At 37.5% G+C, this 21,067-nt stretch overlaps 1 protein-coding gene across 4 annotated transcripts; it reads right to left on the reverse strand.

Moving 5' to 3' along the window:
- Positions 1-804: 804 nt before the first annotated feature.
- On the reverse strand, positions 805-19,057 carry LOC131699144 (mucosa-associated lymphoid tissue lymphoma translocation protein 1 homolog). 4 transcript variants are annotated; one of them, XM_058995272.1, is made up of 16 exons: positions 18,687-18,894; positions 17,679-17,711; positions 16,604-16,713; positions 15,967-16,091; positions 14,997-15,135; positions 14,687-14,862; positions 14,116-14,212; positions 12,588-12,623; positions 12,284-12,487; positions 8,653-8,830; positions 8,360-8,434; positions 7,678-7,805; positions 5,905-6,054; positions 4,836-4,990; positions 3,615-3,734; positions 805-3,262 (listed from the first exon to the last, which is right to left on the reverse strand). In XM_058995272.1, exons 3-16 carry the CDS (start codon positions 16,611-16,613, stop codon positions 2,903-2,905), a joined length of 1,953 nt encoding a protein of 650 aa, XP_058851255.1. In that variant the 5' UTR covers positions 16,614-16,713; positions 17,679-17,711; positions 18,687-18,894; the 3' UTR covers positions 805-2,902. The 4 variants fall into 4 exon arrangements, with proteins under 4 accessions (XP_058851255.1, XP_058851258.1, XP_058851254.1 ...); XM_058995275.1 differs by lacking the exons at positions 17,679-17,711; positions 18,687-18,894 and adding an exon at positions 18,938-19,057; XM_058995271.1 differs by lacking the exon at positions 17,679-17,711.
- Between the last annotated feature and the right edge of the window lie 2,010 nt (positions 19,058-21,067).

Consider the following 21,067-nt stretch of genomic DNA (forward strand, 5'->3'; position numbering starts at 1 on the left):
AAAACAAATAATGTACATTATTATTTATAACATTCGCCGTCATATTTCATTGGCTGTGTCTTAATTGCCTAATTTTTATTAGGGAATGCCGCTTACTTTAGCCATTATTTTAATTTTTATAACCTCTTCCCTTAATTAACTCTATAGCCTATGTTATAAAGTAACGTACGATATGAATGAAATTACAAGCAATTCCTTCCGATCAGCTATCATTACAGATGACAGAATAATACATCGGCCAGATTTACAGGTCTGTTAAATGTTTAGTGATAAACACCTGCAATCAGTTCATAGCAATATAAAAAGCAAAGGGCGCCACAACAGTTTCATTTTATACAAACGATGTGCTGTTGGTTTCCATAGCCCTATGCTTGCTGTTCACATGTCCTATCTACATAATAACTGGTCAACATTGAAACCACAATACTATTTCTATTCTGGTTTTAAATGTCACTTTTGCATTTAATTTAAACCGATAAATACAATTTGTAGTGTGTGTGTATAATATATATGTATACACACACACACACACACACACACACACACACACATCTTTTTTTTTTTTTAAATGTAAAGAATACAACATATGCAAACAGCAGTTTCTTTTCTAAACATTTTAACAGAGGAATACAATTAAAACAGAAGCAGACAATAGGTTTAAACTGCCAAGACTGATTCATCTTTAATGGTGCAATACTTTCCACCAACACGTGCGATTATACTGCACCGACTCAAATAGCATCCTTTGGCAAGTAAAGAAACGGTTTACTAGGATTATTATTAAGATAAATCAAAATAAATATGCAGCATTTAAAAATCCTTTATTATTGTAGCATTCAAAGCAGAAACAATACAATCACAATTAGTCATATTTATTAAACATTTCAGAGTACTGGCATGTACAATATACGTAGTTTTGTACAGCAGAACAGTGCAACCACAATTAAACCAAGATTTAATGCAACAAGTGAGAACTTCTAAACTGATATAATACGCAGAGATACTGCGCTGCATCAAAACTAAAACAGTGTTTCAAGACTTGACTGTTAGCTAATCTTAATTATTTTCTTTTCTTTTTTTTTTAAAAATCATACTATTGATTACAGGGTAAAAGACATTCAGTGCCAGCTAAACATTCCAGACACTGATATTTTGTTAAACCTGATATTACACAATTACAGAACTCCTTTTAGTCAAAGTGCACCTGGGGCATGGTAATGTTTTGTATGAACAAGATAAGGGGTTAATCCCAGGAGAAGCCACATCTGGATTTGAGCATTTCACTGTACACATCTGGATTGCATAAACCACATTTTTCAAGGCAATTGTGGAATAACCACAGGATAGATGTTTGGTGCAATCCAGGGTAATTTGCCAGTGCTGTAAAATACTCTAAATATACAGCTGTGACTTCGTCTGGTGAAGTACAGGATGATGAAATCAACCCAAAAGTCACATATTCAAATCACAAATAAATCATGGAGTACTGTATACACATAACCATACAGTGCTCCAGTAAGCACAACAGTTTTGGACATATCTGCAAAGCATTTAACCCAGTGTTAAGTTTGAAGCCATGTTCCACAATGAGCAAGTAACAACAAAGGTGCATGTATGTGGTCTTAAATGAATATCCTAGGTTATTTCTTAGAATAAAGGGGTATGCAGAATCTACTTTGTTTCTGTGGTGCTACTCTTTTTACAGATCCTACCGGCAATATACATTTATTTAAAAGAATATAAAATGGGCTGGGATTTTGCCCAGCACAAAGTTTGCACTAGCGTTTTCAAAAACTATTCAGAACAATAAAACAGCTAATACTTGAGAACATTTTTATTTAAGTGCTTAGGATCATTCTTACTAGTTTTGTAATATCATCAGTTATTTATCTTTTAATTGGCAGCAAGGCAATGCACACATTCGTAACTATATGTATAACTCGTGAGTCCTCATAAGTCTGTATTTTACATGTTTCACCAGACATCGGTCCATTAACAGTCTGTGCAATTAACCATTAACAGGCATTAATCTCCATTACAATTTAGACTAATACATTGATTTTACAAAAAAAAAAGGGGTTGTTCCAAGATAATACCAGAAAGTGATACAAACAAAGTCATAATTGTACAGTTAAATGCCAGAAATAGAAATGGTATAGTTAAGTCAGTAGCAATCACTGTGCTATTTATTTACTGAGGAGGCTCTACAACTAATGGAAAGCAAAGGACATTACATGTAGCAATTAACTGCCGTTTCATTAATGTCTATTCTAAAGCAGTATTTATTATAATATACAATATACCAAAAAAAAAATCTCCCATCAGATGTTTTACATTATGTCCCCAATTAATCTCCCATATAAAATAAGTTTGACTCTTCATACAGCTCCAAAATAGTTTAGTATAACATACACGTTAAATAAAAGTTTAGGCAAAATAATAATAAAAAATGTTCAGCAAATAAATGACGTCATCATGTTGTAGAGATGCTGTCCCTTCATCAAGTGCAAGTGCTTTTCTTTTCTTTTTTTTTTTTTTATATAAAATAAAATTTAGTCGTCGCCAATTATTTTACCCCGGTTTTCACCCCAATTTGGCATGCCCAATTATTATCTGTATCCCCGGCTCACCGCTCGCAACCCCCCCGCCGACTCGGGAAACGGAGGCTGGAATACGCGTCCTCCGAAACATGCTCCTGCCAAGCAGTCATTTTTCGCACTGCAGATCCACAGCAATGCCACCAGACCTATAGTGCCGGAGGACAACACAGATCTGGCGGCTCCACTGCAGAACCACAGGTGCCCTATCGGGCGCAGGGGTCGCTGATGCTGTGACATAGCCTGGATTCGAACCTGTGATCTCCAGGCTATAGGGCACATCCTGCACTCCGCGCGGAGCGCCTTTACTGGATGCGCCACTCGGGAGCCCCCGTGCAAGTGCTTTTCTGTCCCAGGGACCTGAAAGCGAGGTTCAGTAACTCACTCTCATCATTTTCCTCTGGCTCATTGTGTTCCCGAGCATTTTCTGCCTTGCGTGTCGATGGCCTACAAGGCTGACCCAATGGCGTTGTTGCCCGCTGTGGCGGTGCCTGGAATGTGGCGGCCATTACTTTACCCTCACGTCTTTCTAAAGGCTTTGCGGACTTGTGAAGTTCACATTTGGCAACTAAAGGTTTTCCAATGTCTTCCTGTTTTCTCTCCACCATTCGCTGCCTGCTGTCCATGCTTGTGTAATGCAAATCCACCTTTAATATCAAATTCCTCTATAAAACAAAGGCAAAACAAAGATATTAAATCAGGGAAGAGAAACGGCTCCTGTTGTTTCATGAAGTGAGTATTCAGCATCTTGTCAGCAAGGTTATACGAGTAGCAGAGGCTCACAACTTTATGGTGTGACGCTAGATTCAAAAGATGTGGGTTCAAGCCTTGGGTCAGGAAAAAATCCTGTCCCAGTTGAGGAAGATATGCGAGTTCCCATCACATTAAATCCTTCCCATTAAAAACAAAACTGATATCTGAAAAAACATTGCTTGTTTGCTAGAGAGAGTGTGTCTGACAGGACGTGTAGGTTATAAGTGCATTCCTAACCTATGTTGCAATTTTTTTAGCAATCACCTTGAGTTTCTGTAGGCCGCTCAGCCTGAGACTGCAGTCAGTGTCGTCAGGACCACTTAGCAGCAAAGAGCCCATTCCACCAGTACTGTCGTCACTGCTTGAGAACACATCCTCCATCGCCTAATGAAAAGAGATGAAAGAACTGGTCTTGCACTGGAAAACGCATACAAATGTGTAGGGAAAAGATTACCGGTTTGTAGTTATAATCTATCTTAGAGCAGCGTACTGGTCTGCAGTGTTGACACAGATGATTTCCTTTTTAACATCTACTTTTTGGTTAAAATATTTGATCAAACAAGTTCCATCAATGGCTTACAAGTTTCAGAAAAAGCAATACACTGAACAGCACAATTGATCACACTGTAGAATTGACTTTACTGTATTTCCCCTTCCATGGTAAACCACTAGGGGTCCCCAGTACATACACAAAGATGGATCTGTCTGCAAGGCCAGGTTTCAAATATACACCGTATTAAACTTTTATGATCTGGCATTTGCCAAAGGTCATAATATATGAACCGACAAAGACACTCAGCCCATCCCCTTTCAAATGGCTAAATGGTACAGACCCCCCCCACCCCACATTCCGATGCTGATGTAACTAGCCAAGTAGAAACTTGTAGGCTTTCTTTTAACAGAGCCTTTCCACTTCAACAGATCCATGTGTTCTGTACACTGTGGCTGGATGAAAGATTATTCATCTTGGAGTTGGCAGGAGCTGATCCAAGGGCTTTGCTTTTATTTGCTTGGAAGATCTGGGAAGCTAATTATAGAGTAATATAATACTTTTCTGGGCATAAATGATGATGGGCCCCAGCTATAACATGGTTGTCTTCACACACAGTCTAGTCTATGAAACATAGCTACACTGCAAGCTACTTTATACAACCTCAACAGGAGCAATTCCTCCCAGCAGCTTATCTACAGACAGTAGTGCACTATACTGAAACAATATTATTATTATTATTATTTATTTCTTAGCAGACGCCCTTATTCAGGGCGACTTACAATCGTAAGCAAATACATTTCAAGTGTTACAGTACAAGTAATACAATAAGAGCAAGATAAACACAATATATTTCTGAAATCTTTCCAACACTATATAGTTCATTTTAAATTGAGGGAAAAGTAGATTTAAAATCGCCCTGGGTAAAGGCGTCTGCTAAGAAACAAATAATAATAATAAAATATATTACAGGCCAAAAGGTGAATAGTACTTACTGGTGTACTTTGTAGACTAACACTGCAGTCCATTGTTTTCCACCCTGTCTTCTTCACTGTAGCAAACACTGTAATCATGTTAGAAAATAACGCAGAGAAACTGAGTTCCACTTCAGTACCACAAGGGAACTTCAGCACCCTTCTCTCAGGCAGCTCTGAAAAAGAACAGAGTATCAAACAGATAAGCTGTGAAACAGGCTGTCAGGATTAGAACTACAAGGACAGCTGATCTGCAATTTAATGCACTTCTAACTGGCACTTAATTAGCTCTAAGGTGGTATATTTGGCACTTATTAAACCCACCGAACCTACCTGTCTCTCTTAATCCTTTTGCATCTTTCAAGTTGTTATTGATTCCACCCAAAAACCTACACAATAGATTTAAACTGGGACCAGACAGACATTCTGATTGCGAGGGATGAGTTTCCCAGGAAATCAAGAGACTGCCTCCCCACCTCCATTCACTTATATTGTGAGGGACACAGTTTAAATGAAGTCTTTAAAATATATCACTTAGTAATTTGGTTCTAATGTTGTAACATTAAAAGGTGTTCTTTCCATTACAGTAATTACTGGATTAAAACATTGCAAAGTCTAAAAATACTTTGAGAGCAAGTAAAGTTTTAAACTTTCAACTTCACTTTTACTATGCCATGTGTGTTTTTTACTACATCTATTTTGGAAACTGCTTTTCAGACACATTACAGCTGGTTCGTTCTCTAATGACTTTTGAATGCATTCATTATATTCTTTCAGTCAACAATGAAGAACTTATGTGGGAGGGGAGTTTTTCTGTGTTCAAATATTCCTGTATAATGTAGCCCGCAACAAAATAATAATAATTGTTAAATATTTGTTAAAAGTCTTTCACTTGTACCCAGGTGAACCAACCCACAATTTCCACATAGGATTGGACAGCTCAACAGAACAGCCTGGGGCTGTAAAGTTTAAAGGAACAGCCTGGGGCTGTAAAGTTTGACAAAACAAAGCCTTTATGTCTTTTATAGAGGAAGGGCCAAGGGCTACAGCTTCCTTTTACAGCACATTACTGAATAATGTGATTGCTCACCGTTGGCCCGACTCCAGTTCAGGTTCCTTTCCCGGAGCTCGACAGTGTGTCCTGTAGTGCAGACTTGGTCAGTTAGTGCACGGGGCTCATTTAGTGTGTGTTTAATCTCCATCACCTGCTTTCCAATAATCAGGGGATCTCTTCCTAGATCTGCAGAGAGGAGAACATTTCAAATGCTTTCTTATTTTTGTAAAGCCTGCTTTTACTCAGGTGATTTAAATATTTTCACACTATACTTTATTCTCAAAAGCAGAGGCTCCAGATCCCTGAGTTACAAGTAAAGGGATACCTAGGATTCATGTACCCTCGATGGCTGTTTGTTTTTGACAATTGTAAAGAACAGTGAAGTATGGTAAACTATGGTAAATGCATAGTAGAACCACAGGAAAAGCACAATAAAACAAAAAATTACCGTAGTAAAAGTGCATTTGAATACTGAGTTTATATATTTTTCGCCTTTGTAGAATCACTCATACACTGCTGAATGACAGTGTACAATCAAGTCACTAATTAGGTGAACTTTTGGCTCCTTGAGGGTGACACAAGGACATTAGGACCTGATCCAACGCAATATGCAAACATGAATTTCCCAGCAGGAGGCATGATAGCTTTTATGAATAGCGAAAGAAAGTTGTTTACACTTCTTTTACTACAAACTTTATAAACAAAGGCCGACCAGTCAGGCACAAGTGAATTACACAGGTATGACAGCTCAGCTGTTTTCCCACTAATAAATTAACTAACTTATATCTTGGCAAGGCAGACAGTTGTTTGGATTCCTAAATGATAAAAGTACCCTTTATAATGCTATATAGTGTTTGTTCAGCAAATTCTAATCTGGAAGTTCTGCCTTATTTTTCAATCATTCTCTCAGTACAGTTCTTGGAGGTCAGCCTTACATGCACATGTAAGGCTGACATGGATAAACCTTCCTTGTTCTGTAATTGCAAACAGCACAGAGTGGACAGGCAAGTACAGACTGGTACTGTAAAAGAGCAGCTGCCGAGCACCTCGAGGTCAAGCGCTCTCAAATTTCTTCCGCTTGGAAGCTGACACTAGTGTGAATTACTAGAGAATGAGGTCACTGCTGACGCAGATCAGTCATACAAAGCTGTGTCATGTTACCAAAGAGACCAGTCAAAAAACAAAACAGCAGTACCATTGCCAGCCCCTTCGTGTTGATCAACACCTTGCTGGAGCAACAATCAAATAGTTTGAATCTCGAAAATGTTTGTTATTTTTTGGGGGGTCTTTAAACGAACGAAATGAAATCAACCCAGACAGACAGTCTTAATGGAGTCCCTTAAATAAAGTAGTACATTCTGTATAGTACTAGGCAAAAGTACCATCAACCAAACCCCCCTAATCCATCCTGTCAACAGCACTCAGATCCACGAGTGTATCCATACAAGGTGTGAATGACTCTCCCCATCACTAGGGGGCAGGCCTCACACAGGCAAAGCGGAGTGGAAAGCCCCAGCAATGATTATGCATCCCTTACTATTTTAATTCCTTGACATTTTTTTAAAAGCTCCTCAAAAAACGTATGATATGCACACTATACATACTTCTTACAAAGCTGGTAATTCGGAAAGAAGTTGCATACATTTGGTATATATCATGCATAAGATTTTTAAAAATGCTATTGTTAAACACATTCGTTAACGTTTAACACATTCCATAGTGTAGATCTGTAATATATGTAGGCCAGACTGACAGATCTACAGAGAGACTGCTGTGGCGATACCGTAAGCAAAACAGAAATACACTTACCCTCAGATACTTGTTCAAGAACATGAGTAACTTTCTCCTCTAGCAGAATGTGTTTGTTGAGGTACTTTGTGAAGATTCCTGAACTCCGACTGCCATCCTGGACCTCATAGGCTTCAGCGTCTTCACTCCTGGAAAACAACAAAGATTAACAGACATTAATAGTAAAATTAACAATAGTGAGTTAAATCAAGAGATTTGCTTCACATTTGCTCTCATTGCATGCACTGATCTTATCGCATTCCATGCTAAAATACAGTTAACAGTGTGGTTTCCATTCAAAAAGCACTTGCTAAAAGGATACGTTTCTAGTGTAAATATGCTAGAAACATTGTATATTACATTGTGCATTGTTGTGGCCAATTACCTGTGCTGCAACATACCAATAACAGTGGGTCTACAGAACTAGTGGCTCTTAGTAAAAGTATCACAACATGCAGTGCATGGCGAGTTATGTAAGCACGGATATTATTGTGCAGAGCTGACAATCTTGGTGTGTTGCACTGGCCTCGAGTTTGGTTCTGCAGGCGAAAAAGCAACTGGCTTGCTAGAGGTCGTCTGATTGGTTGCAGAGGTGAGGTGACATTTTAAATTGGGTAGAAAATCAGGTGTAAAAAAGAGGAATTTATTCCAATATTATGGCTCTTTGAGCTAAAATATATATATATTATTATATAAAACTTACGTTGCATATCCATACACTGTGTTGCCAAAAGGTAGAAGTGGCTTTACTTCAGAAGGCGCACAATCCTTGTTGTACCTTAAGAAAAACAATGACATCATAATCATTAAAATACCTCACAATTCTTTGATGCTTACTGTATGTTCTTAGTGAGCACCCACACAAAAACAAACTACACCAAAAGCAAAAGTTCTAAGTAAATGAATAATTTCAAATAAGGACAGGAAACAACAACACATGCAATAAGGGGCACCTACTGTCTACATTTAAAGACAAAATGTAATCAAACATCTTACCATTTCCTACATGTGTCCAGCAAGACAACGTTCAGTGCTGTGTGCTTCTCTTGCATTTGCTGCATGGTTCGCTGCACACTGATGCAGTTCTCTCGTCTGTATGGCTGGGGAGCATCAATGGGAACCAGGTAGTTTCTACCTGAATTTTCATATCCATGCCCAGCATAGTAGAACAAAGCTGTCACAACAGAAGAATACATGCGTTAATATTTTAAACCTCATCAAGCAGGTCTGAAAGAGGATATGTTTTGCTGTTATTTTATACCAAGTATTTTAGCTCGACTACCAAAGGCTGAATCTGCTTGGTTCCTACTGTTAACTTTGACTTAAAATAAAGACACTTCTCATTGGAACATTAGTCTAATTTTATAGCCATGTTAATTTCTTAAATTTTATAGGATTCTGCATTTACAAACAATGGATATGTACATATATAAATAAATAAAAGATATGGAAATAATTGAATTTATTGAGAAAAGGAAATGAAACCACTGCAGGTGATTTAATGCTAGTAGACAGAGCCTTGATGTTGTGTGCATGACGTATAAAAGCAAGAAACAAGACTGACAAAAGGCACACAAACCACTGAGAAATGCAGTTTCCAGTTTCCTTTTCCTCTCTCTGGAAAGTGGTTAATCAAACAAAATAAAAAGCAGTTACACGCAGACCTGCTGTTGCTTTCTACATGACAGAGCACCGCTAGTCAAACTGAATATTCATACTGCAGTAAAATATTGAGAAACAGGTTTTTGCTTCTTAATTACGCACATTTCCAAATTAAGCGCAAAATATTATTTTAAGGCCTCACTTCGACCCATTTAAATCACCAGTTGTCAAGACTGAAGTTTAGTTTGGTTGTTAAATATACGACTATACTGTATTTTTTTAAAATATAAAAACAGCTAGCAGGGTTTTTATATCAGTTATCAATTCAAGATTTACTCAGTATTCTGTTGGTGTTTCACTTTTGTAAAATATGTTTTTTAAATTAAGCATCCAGCATATCCAGCGGGTGTGAAGACATGCTTTCTACAGCAGAAATGTACTTGTGTTTAGCCGACAGTCTTGTTCTAACTTTAGTTTTTTGTTATTTAATTTAGTGTACTATGGTGTGTAGATAAAACCAGCAAAAGCTTGAACGGTTCATAAAACTACTGACATTTGCACTAGTGTGCACTTTTATTATTTTCACTTTACACACCAGGCTTATTCTTTGGGGGAAGAGGTAGCATTAAAAAGACTTAGCAAAAGCTTGGTGTCAGAGATAAAACGTACCTAAAAAAAATTAGAAGCAGAAGTGCTCTCACAGCTCTCTCATTACCAAACACGGAGCTGAGGCAGAAATAGAAAACAGTTCCCTGACATGACACGGGCACTACACACTGACCCAGGAGCTTGTTTAGGCCTTGCCATAGCCAGCAGTGACACTGTCCCCTGCCAGCCAGGATCTCCGGATTCTTTACACTCCTGTGCATCAGCTCACAAATTATTACATCTCAAGGTGGGAGAGCAATATCATGGTTTATATATTTGTTTTTTGGTTTTCAGTTCTTAACACATTATTATTCTTAATAATAATACTGCTGACTACAGAGAACTGAACTGTCTGAAAATGTTTGTTTTCTCTTGAGCTGTGACGGGAAATCTTATTAAAAACGGAATCAAACAAACAAACAAACAAACAAACAAACAACCCCAAAAGCAGCATTTTGCAGAATTGTTCTATTCAAACCAAGTTACATTTAGGTCAGCAGTGTACAACGTGATCCAGCTCTACTGTAACTAAAAAGATCAAGGCCAAGGTTAGACACAGTGGAACAACAGAACAGTTGACAGGCCTGGATGTTCAGTTGTAGCATGGAATTTTAGTATGGGCCTCCTGGGTCACTGGAGCCAAGTCATGTCAGTTCAAGGTGTTTTATTTATTTATTTTTTAAATTTTACACAGCGTAAAGCATCAGTCCACTGTATCGAGTTCTAATAGAGCAGAAATAATGCCCAGACAGCAAACACTGTTCACATGGCATAGCTCCATCTATGGTGAGGTTGACAAGTCGAGTGAACACTTCATTATAACTATATGAATCCTAGCTCACTAGAAAGAGAAATTAAAACATATTTTTAACACAGTATGGGGAAGCTGTCTAGCAATGAGTCATGGCTATACTTAGAGAAGTATGCAGTTCCCCCGTTTGACCCTCCCCTTCTACTTATCTACCACCTAAACCAGTCGCTGATAAGAGGCCCAAAATAACAAAGCACACCCCCGTCCTTCAGTGAATGTGTAACTTTAGACTGACTCAAACTACTGTATGAACACACTGGAAAAAAATAAATAAATAAGAGTGCCATGAAAACTGACACTTTTTTTATTCTAAATGTTCAAAAATAGGTAGAAAACTTAGAAATTTACTCAGAAGTTTATTAACAGTAGAATAAACATTGAAACTGATGGAAAAGCCTTGTAAATATACCCCCTTGTTTCCAATGGAAATCCACTTTACCCTGCAAGTGCCAAGTACCAATCTGATTTGCACGCAGCGATTCAGAGAATTTATAAAGACCCACTTCAACAAGGTTACTCATGCAAGGTCTCCCATTCTTTGGGAAGCAACAAGTCCATATTGGTAAAAAAAAAAAAAAGGGGGGGATGATGTGTTCAATGTGTACTGCATGCATTTCTCACAAACATAACTATGATCTCATGTATTAAGTACCGTACAGTGCTGTGTTTATAGTCGCCAGGTCTTACCAAAACAATGAATGATGTTGCAAGTCACAAATGATCACTTTCGCTGTATAAACACATTTGAGCAATCATACTGCTCACCGGCCAGTGTATTATTTGCTGAGTAAACTATTCCTACAGTATTACTAAAGCTACAGTATTACGAAAGACGCGATTGATTCTGCTGAAACTGCAGTCAGGCGTGGGCAAAGTCTGTTTAAGGTTAACCTGGTCCGTACTCAAATAGAGACAGTGAGCTCAGACACAGATCCCCACCTCCTCCCTCTGCAGAACAACCCCCGTCATGTGATGAAGGCAATGAGGAGGACAGAAGGGAAGTAAAGTATACAGAAAAAGAGAAATAGCCTGCGATTTCTGCTATCCATATAACACACAACCCCTTATCAGTTGGAATCCTCTCATGACAAACACGACGTGCTTCTTGTGCAAATTTAGAAAGCGGAAGAGCGATCAGGAAGTGGAGTCCTAGTACAGTGCAGGAAAAATGAAAACCTTTTATAGTATTCGGTTAATATGCTGGTTATTCTAATATTTCAACTCAGGAATGCAAGGGGCCACAAAATAAAGACCTATAAATCACCCTTGTTACATGTAGGCAACACACAAAAAAAAAATAATAATAATGTGCCTGGGCCAGTTCAGCAAACAATGAATTATTTAAGAATAGACAGCATTGTTGTATTTCTCTTGTGAACACACAAACACATTGTTGGAAATATACCAACACAATTGCTAATGTTTTACAATAACCGATTACTCACATGGGCCTGACCACTGAGGAGAATTACATAACTGGAATTAATCACTATGAATCAATATTTAAGCCACTGTACAGAGGGTGGTTTTGTAAAAATGATTTTTTTTTTTTAAGCCAGAACTCACCATAAACCCCTTTGTCAAGCAGTTTCACATACTCCTGGATTGCAGCCGTCATCTCCTCTTTGGTGGTGTTGAGCAGCGATACAACACGGAAGTTCAGAGTCTGCAGCAGATTCGCCAGCTCATGGACATCCATCATGGGCGCAATCAAGTTCGGGTGATTGGAGTAATTCAGATTGCCAATAAGAAGAGCTACTTTGTCTGTTGCTTTAAAAAAAAAAAAAAAAAGTATTTAAATTTTAAATTCTCACGCTCAGAGAATCAGACAAAGTAGATAAAAAAAAATTGACAAAATGATTACACTTACCATAACATCTCCCTGTTGTGGTTTTATTAGGAGGTTCTAAAAGAGAGAAAAAAGTTTACGTGATGATGTAGATCACAGTGGAGAGAAAAAAACCCACAAACAAATAAGACCCACTCACATTTAAAGTAAGAGACTCCTTCCGGGAATTAATGCTTTGTGCATATGACATCTGTTTACTCGGGTGGTGCTTTATTCACAAGCAATAATTGATGTGAAGTTACCATTGCAACATTAATACAGTGGACTGTATGTGTTTGTAACCCCCCCTCCAAAACACCATGGTGTTGATTTCAATTTGAGTCCTTTGTTCTGTGTGATTAAACTGCCAACTTCCTGCTGATGTACCCAATTTAGAGGAAAGGTAACACTTCCCCCGCTATGCCGATATGAAAGAAAAGCTGATACCAAAAAAAAAAAAAATGAAATACCAACATGACCCTCCCCCACCCCCCTGCTCCAGCTTCATCCACAACCCCACATGAAAAAACATGTAAGACACCATCATAAATCATGTTTTCATGTCATACCTAAGGCCTTGTGAAAACAGAGGATTTTTTTTTTTTTTTTTTAATTCACGGCAGTGTCACGGGTAAAGTGTCGTATTTCACTGAATGTGCATTGAACTATTTTATAAATTGTGTACAGTTTAAAAAACAAAAAACAGCAAATAGAGAGATAAATGCACCGACATCAAAATCAATGTCAAAGTTATTCAAGCACTCTACAATAGCTTGTGAAACAGTGTTGTAATTAACAGCCTGTAGGTTTGCAAGGACAGCTTTCCGTTCTTCAGATGCATGTTCACTATTTAGACCTTGCAACACAAATACAATGTTGATACTGCTTTACGTGATCTGCTGCAGACACATTTTTAGCCTTTTTAGAGACATCCATTTTTTGTTTACACTGTGTAGTATTTTAATTTCCCACCTAAATTGCATATAGTCAATCACTGAACAGCACTATGTGCATGGCGAATAGTACACGCAGTCACACAGCACAGCTGTACAGTTTCGTTAATGTAATTTTTTTTGTATGAAATACAAATATTTTTTTTATTTAGGAATATTAAAAAATATATATATTTTTCCTGATTTACACAGGGCCTTAATCATAACACTGGGGTGTGATTTCTAAAAGATTCATATTGCTTCTTATTGAATTCTGGGTATGAATTTGGTAACGGCATATTAGAAGAGGGAAGCTTGTCTGTATAGTATATATTGTCATTTTATCTACATTAAAAAAGGAAGCCAAATACATTTTCCCCAACTTTACCCAATACAATGCTGACGATGTCTATACCATATGACTGTTGTCATAAAAATACTAAATACAATTAAACCACTTTTCTACTTTGTACATAATGTCCACATGTCTAACAATTACTTTTAGATGGCCCCATCCAGGGCAGTTATATGTAGGAAGTCACTATAATATGAACCTTAAAGACAAGTCTTTCAACTATAAAAAGAGAATAAATGCACAGGTCATGCATATTACCGTACAGAATTTGTATCACTGTTACCTATATTAACTTCAGCTGGCTCAGTCCAGGTCTCCTCAAGCACATTAGAAACTGAACACAGGTAGGTCCCTTGATGGTCTTTATCCGCTTTCTTTATCTAAACAAAAAAACAGCCACCAGGTTACATTACATGGCACAAAAAACAACAGGGTATTAGAAATCTGAGACACAATGCACCATTTGAAAAAACAAATGAAAGAAATGTTCCACCTCACCACAAGAAGAAAAACAGGAATTTGTGCAGCTTTAAATCTGTCATTATTATTCTCAGTTTTCACTACTTGGTAAAACCTGTTTTTTTGTAGATCACCCTCTTTTTGGCAGAAGCATTAAAAAAATTAAGTTTTATTAATCTAAATAGTGTAAAATGGTGTCCTTTAACAAAACATTAAAAACTAACAAGACAACTTCAAAGAGTTTTTTTTTTTACAAGCAACAATCAAACTCTTCAGTTAGTTCAGCCAATTAGACCAACAAACAGTATTAGATACAGGCATTCTAATTGGTACATTTCAAGACACACACCTGACAAGCCTACACATCTTCACTCTAACACTACAGCAATACTTACTAGCAGTGTTTCTTTCGTCTGGTCTTGCAACAGATTCCCGTTCAAGTACCACTGGTAGCGTGGAGGAGGGATTCCAAAAGCAATGCTCAGCAACTTAAGCTCCTCATTGTGCTTTATAGTGACTGACCTGGGATGCACAACTATCTGTGGCTGTCCTTGCCACGTTAGGGGTATGTCTACAAGGCAAAGAAACAGCAATAATTAAAAATCACCTGATGAGAACTGTTTGGGGAGGCAGATTTGTGACACAGAACCCTATACACAAAGCTAACAAGTTTTGATATAAAATGAACATATGAATGGACTTTACCTGCTCTCAGAATTTGCCAAACTTTCACCTTCACCCATTCACTAAACACACAGTTACTGTGCTTGTCGTTCACTCTACAGACGTAAACCTGGGTTTTCTTGGCCGTGATGACCAGGTCTGGCTGCGTGGCACCAGGAACCTTGTTTAGGGAGGGGAGGGGAGTATATGAAAAGGTTGAAAATTCTTCATTTAACATCCAATTACACAATTACAGAGGCGTGAAGTTTTGCTTCCCATTTCTTAAACGATAAGAAAAAAAATGAATAAACCATACTAGTTCCACCAACTTCCTCATTTTATGCATTAACAAAATCCCACCATTAACTTCAACAACTGTGTAATAAGTGAGTGGGTGGAATAGGAGATTGACTTGTACTGCAGGTGAATGCTTTTACTCCTTATAGAACTTTTAAAAATAAATTTCAATCTTATGACAACATGGGAGTGTGGATCATTGCACACTAAAACATCCTTTACTTTAATAGCGCATATTTTTCTTTATGCAAAGAATTATAAAATATCACTGTGGTGGGCGAGTGGTCCCCTTGTCAGTGCAGGTGGTTAAATCAAGATATTTGTGGTCTGCTTCCTCATGCATAAACAGTTGAAAATGAGTGCGGGGGGGTGACTTGCAGCTACCCTCCCCCTCTAAAATGTAAATAGTCTTTAGGGGCCCATCCCAGGATGAGTTTTACCAAGTAGGTCTGTAATATTCGTGGCAATGTGCAATTGTCCCGTTTTAAAAGCATTGTTACAGTGATAACAAATAGAATTCAGCCATCAAAAATGTTATGAGAAATGAAGTTGTCTATGTGGGTGTAGAAAAAGGTGACTGTCCTTGCAGATCAGGGCAGAGATGGACCATATTCGCTTTCCCCTCAGCTGAAATGCAATATTACCCAGAACTACGGGTTCCTAAGCCTACATGCTCAGTTTTACCTATCCTATAGATCTCCCTTATAACTTGTACCTCTTCATCTTCTGATTGGAACCACTGGTACTGTAGGAGGCCCGACCCCTTTGCTCGACAACGCAGAGTAACACGATAATTCGGAGGCACACACGCAGATACTGGATGCTCAGTTATTGCAAGTTCTGAAAGGGAAATTACCATCAATTTAATTAGCATTACGATTTGAAAAATCTGTTGTCATCTGATTTCACATTTCTGCAGGTATTTACTTTATAAAGTGCATTGCAATGACACTCATTTTAAGGCAACCAAGACTAGACTGTGTGTGTGTGTGTGCTAATTTTCATCCTGGAAATTACTTTCCTGAACAGCAGAAACACTTTTAAAAACATGGGATGGAATTAAACTGTCAAGATGTACAGCAGAACACAGCCACTTCAATTTCTCAGTAATACAGGGATAATTGAACTAAACGAGAAGTATGCCAGGAAGTCAAGACTGCAGAGTTCCGAGCTTAAGATGCCCTGTTGCCAGAAAAGCAATACAGCTTCATATCTTGCTACCAAAACACATGACAGATTATTCACTTTCTACTACAGTGGCTTCAGTCCCCACTATGAGTATTACAACATCCACCTGTCTTACAGTTTCCTTTTACATTACATTTAAACTATCGATATATAAATAAACATACCCTTTATCATGATTTGCAAATCTCTAGCCGATTCAACCAGAGCAGCTAAATCACATAAACTCCAGTTTGGAATGCATACTTCTCAGCTTGTCCAATCATTACTGCATTGTCTGTGGGGAAAAAAAACCAAAACACATTCAAGTGAATTTAAACAGTATAAAAGGGGCTTTAGGCGAAGTGTTCATACCAGCCTTGCAGGAATTACTAGTATGCCAAAAATATACATAATGTCTAAAGTATTCTATTCGGGTCAGCAAGGAAGGAGAGGATATTAATGAGCTTCAGTTTCTGAACTTTATAAATGTTAACCTCATTTCAAGTTTTTATTCAGGGTCACACGTTTAAAAAAAGAAAAACATTAAAAAGAGGGTTCTCAATTTCAGGTTTTAGTTTGTTGTTTTCTTATTTAGAGAGACTTCAGAGACTTGAAAATGTTGAAAATGGTATTTTGGAAAAGGCTATGCAAACAAACAGGGCCTGACTCAAAGACTAGTTTGAACATGCTGGCTCGCTAGGATGTAACTGTCCTATTGCCACCCATACCGTTCATGAGCAGACTGCCATTTCCCACGGAGTACACAATGTAAAATTAAAAAAAGGCTGCCAGGAAAGAAGGTGTTATAACAGTCATCCTAGTAGTAAACGCCTCCTACAGATGCCTAACTATCCTGTACAAAACATCTGTCAAACATTAAAAAAAGAAAACAAACCTGCTGATTCTGAATCATAAGTGACTAAAAATGAAAGTACAATTTGGATAGTTTTGAAAATAAAATTGTGTGTTATTACAGACACCTTCATAAACACACACAAAACAGTTCTAGGCTGACATCTGGTTCCTCATCTGTAGTATTTTTTTTCACACTAATCTGCACGTGTGCATTTGTAGGAGTTAGACTTCCAAAATTAGTTAACAAAACATGGGGACAGTAGGAGACACTTCCTTTGTTTATTAAAGTAAAACATCCACTATAAAGCTGTGAAACACCTTCCATTATGCAAGCGTTTTCTCTTTATTAAACAAGACAAGGGAGAAAATTCAAAACATTATAAGGTTTGATGCAGATCAAGTTACCTGAAATATTATCCCTTTTACCTTGTACATGTTCTGAAAATAAAAGAGCATACCTCACAATTATATACTACATAATACCAATTACAACATAACCAAATAAAAGCCAAAAAAGATGTCCTTTTCAATATAATTTACACCAACTAAGACGTTTTTTACTCCAGTTTAAGCGCTTGAATTTTAACAAAATGAAAAGACTTGGTTAGCCTATTACTGCTAGTATGAAACATTCGTGAAAAACTAAACTGCATACTTGGTTTTTGAAAAAAAAAGCAGCTCATTCATAAATATCGTTGTATTTCGCTATTTTAACGACTTTAAAATACACGGCCCCAAAATTGTTAATGGTTATTATTTCACAAATCCAGCATTAACCATAAATAATAGTCAGCAGGCGAGTATGTCGATAAATCACACATCCTGGATCAGTTGTTGCCTGTAGTGCGTATGTAGACAATCAAGTTAGTATTCAAGCCTTCTATACAGCGAATGTATGCATATTTGACTTACCTTTAATTAAAATATATACTACAGTACAGTCATCCCAACAGGGAAAGGAGTTTGAACTTATAACGATTCGGTATGTAATGTAACTCTGGTACGGCGTCGGTATTCTCCTGTACGTTTACCTACTTTATCGATTTAATTTAAATTACACGTGCCATATGATGCGTGCAATATGTATGATGCTAAAAAGCAATATGTAACGTCACATTTACAGGTACTTTCAAAATAGTGTTAACAATATACAACAACTTTGAGTTAATAACAAACAATTTCAGTCCATACTAACAATACATTACAAACTTTAAAAAAAATACGAACCTCATTCAAATAATAATAATAATAATAATATAAGCTGCTAGAAAACTGTTGTTACCAAGACTCGTTCCGTATTTCCCCTTGATTTTTAAATTCCAAACTGAATCAAAATGTGAATTGCACCGCATCACTGAGTACAGACTAAATCAGTCCACAAAACTAACAAAATCAACACTTAAGTAAACTTACCAAACGTGTATACTCTCATGGAACCAATAAACCGTCGTTTTTTTTTAAAAGTTTGAACAGAATACACTGAATTCTATTATATTTTTGGGAAATCCCCGGAAGTTTGGCTTCTATTTTTTTCTTTGGAAAGTTCCGCTGTCGGAGAGGACGGTCGCGCGGGGACATCTCTTGGTCCTAAACTCCCTCTTCATCACCATTACAGACTAAAATACTCTTTGCTGTTTCCACATTCCGAATCAGTACTCACTTACAGGAGGGAGGTATCCTTTTATTCGCCTCTTTAAGCATGATAAGAAACATGCATCCGTGACTCCATTCTGTCATTATGCTAAATATCACCAATATATTAACAAATAACTTCTAGATTTATACTCATTCAACTGCTCTAAACGGTGGTGCTTAAATATCTGCTTTGCTGAAGTCATTCAAACAGAAATCCCCCAGGGCGTGATCTGTGGCTCTTGTTTTCAAGAAATGTTGTTATTCAGACAGATGGCATTACATCGTGCAATTAGCAGACATTTCAATTGTCCATTACAAGGACAAAGTAAAATGAAGTAAAGTTATTGCCAATTAACGACTCAAAAGCCTTACTTGAACTATTATTATTATTATTATTATTATTATTATTATTATTATTATTATTTATTTATTTATTTATTTATTTATTTATTTATTAGCAGACGCCCTTATCCAGGGCGACTTACAGTCTAAGTTTAACTAAACAGTTAACAGATAATGGTATGAAAAATATACCTTAACCTTTAATCTTGTATTTTAATCCATGCATAAACATAGTTGGTCTATGGTCTTTAATCATCTAAACAGCATCAAATCTGTTGTGGACCCTTTTCTACAGTAGTAGGCTCTGCATATACGAACACCTCCTAAGAGAACACTTAGCCTAAAGCCCCTTTTATACTGGCACGCCTACCCTGGTCCCAACCCGAGTTCTGGCTACCCAGGTCACAATCCTGCATAGTGTGAAACCACGTACCTGGGTTAACCCGGGTCCCAAGGACCCACCTCAGGATATGGGTTGACTCTCTTTGACCCAGGTTGAGCGAGACAAAATGCTTGATGGCTGTTCGTGAGCCAACACAATAACAAACAGCCACACCTGAGTGAAAGTTTCACATCTTTAAGGAACATTTCTGTTTATTCTGTTTAGCCATATTTTTGTTGATTGAGACACAGCATGAGCCCGATTGCAGCATGGATGTAGAAACATTTGCTCTAATCAACATTTGGGCCGACGGTTCAATCCAGAGAAGCTTAGATAGAAGCATCTGTAAAAAATGGCTTCAGGGGCATTGATACGCATGTTGCTTACTTGCGTCTGTCACCCAGGTCAACACTGCTCCATCAAAAGCAGTGTGAAATCACGTACCTGCCCCGCATGACACTGGGTCCTGACCCAGGTGAGTTCTGACCCGGGTAGAGCATGCCAGTGTGAAAGGGACTTAAGGGAACACCTTTGTGGTGAAATTGATTTTTCCCATTGTAAATACCCCGGCTAAAGGAAAAGAACACCTTCTTGACACTGATAGAGTTTCGTTCACAACGGATACAGTACTGTTTTGTAACCTGATAATTAATCGTCATTAAACTTAAATTAAAATGGTTTATTCAGTCTTTTCAAAAGCGACTTGTCATCTCGAGAGTGTCTTGAGACACACTGTTTGGTTTCAAAAATCTTTCCAGAACCGCTGTCATAGACTCGTTTTGTATTCTGATTTCCACAAGTGCACCTCATAGCTACAAAATGACATGCAAACAAACGGCAAAAATTGTTGTAAATTGTTCGAGCTCTTGAAAAAAACCTGAATCAGACACAAGTCACCAAGCAATTTGGTGTTTCCCAGTCTGGTGAGTTGCTTCACCATTCTGTTAAATAATGTGCATGTCTTGTATATTGCTGCTACATGTTAAAACGTGTGTAGGGATGCTGTGTTAATTTAGTTTGACAGTTAGTTTATTAAAGTTAGTTTGTTACATTATTATTAACATACACTTGCCTATTGCTTTTCTCTTACTTATTCATTTCATTTCATATGTTGATGCACGTGCATCATGACAAGTAATATATATTTATTTATTGATTCATATTGCGTCTGGTGGCTAACTCCGTCTTAGAAAACACTTTGCCTATAAGAACACTTTGCTTGCTTCCCGAGGGATGTTCTCTTCGTAGGAGACTACTGTATTTTTTATTGTATTTTGGGCCCTGACATAAAACCAGCGGAAAAAGTAATCGCTGTTTAGAAAAAAGTAATTGTGGAAACTTTCCACTGGAGCAGAAGCTGAGTAAAGCTGGTTCAAAACCATGTTTGACGTTATCTCTGTGATGACCTTCTTTTGTTTAGTTGCCCATGATTCAT

The sequence above is a fragment of the Acipenser ruthenus genome, chromosome 21, assembly GCF_902713425.1.
Source record: "Acipenser ruthenus chromosome 21, fAciRut3.2 maternal haplotype, whole genome shotgun sequence".
Classification (NCBI taxonomy): domain Eukaryota; kingdom Metazoa; phylum Chordata; class Actinopteri; order Acipenseriformes; family Acipenseridae; genus Acipenser; species Acipenser ruthenus.

Bases quoted from the DNA above. Each gene is read 5' to 3' on its own strand.
- LOC131699144 (XM_058995275.1), bottom strand. The intron at 8,435-8,652 runs GTAAGATGTTTG...GTTTTTCTTAAG, and splicing joins CTGGACACATGTAGGAAATG to GTACAACAAGGATTGTGCGC. The intron at 7,806-8,359 runs GTAAGTTTTATA...GTTGTTTTCCAG, and splicing joins ACAGTGTATGGATATGCAAC to GAGTGAAGACGCTGAAGCCT.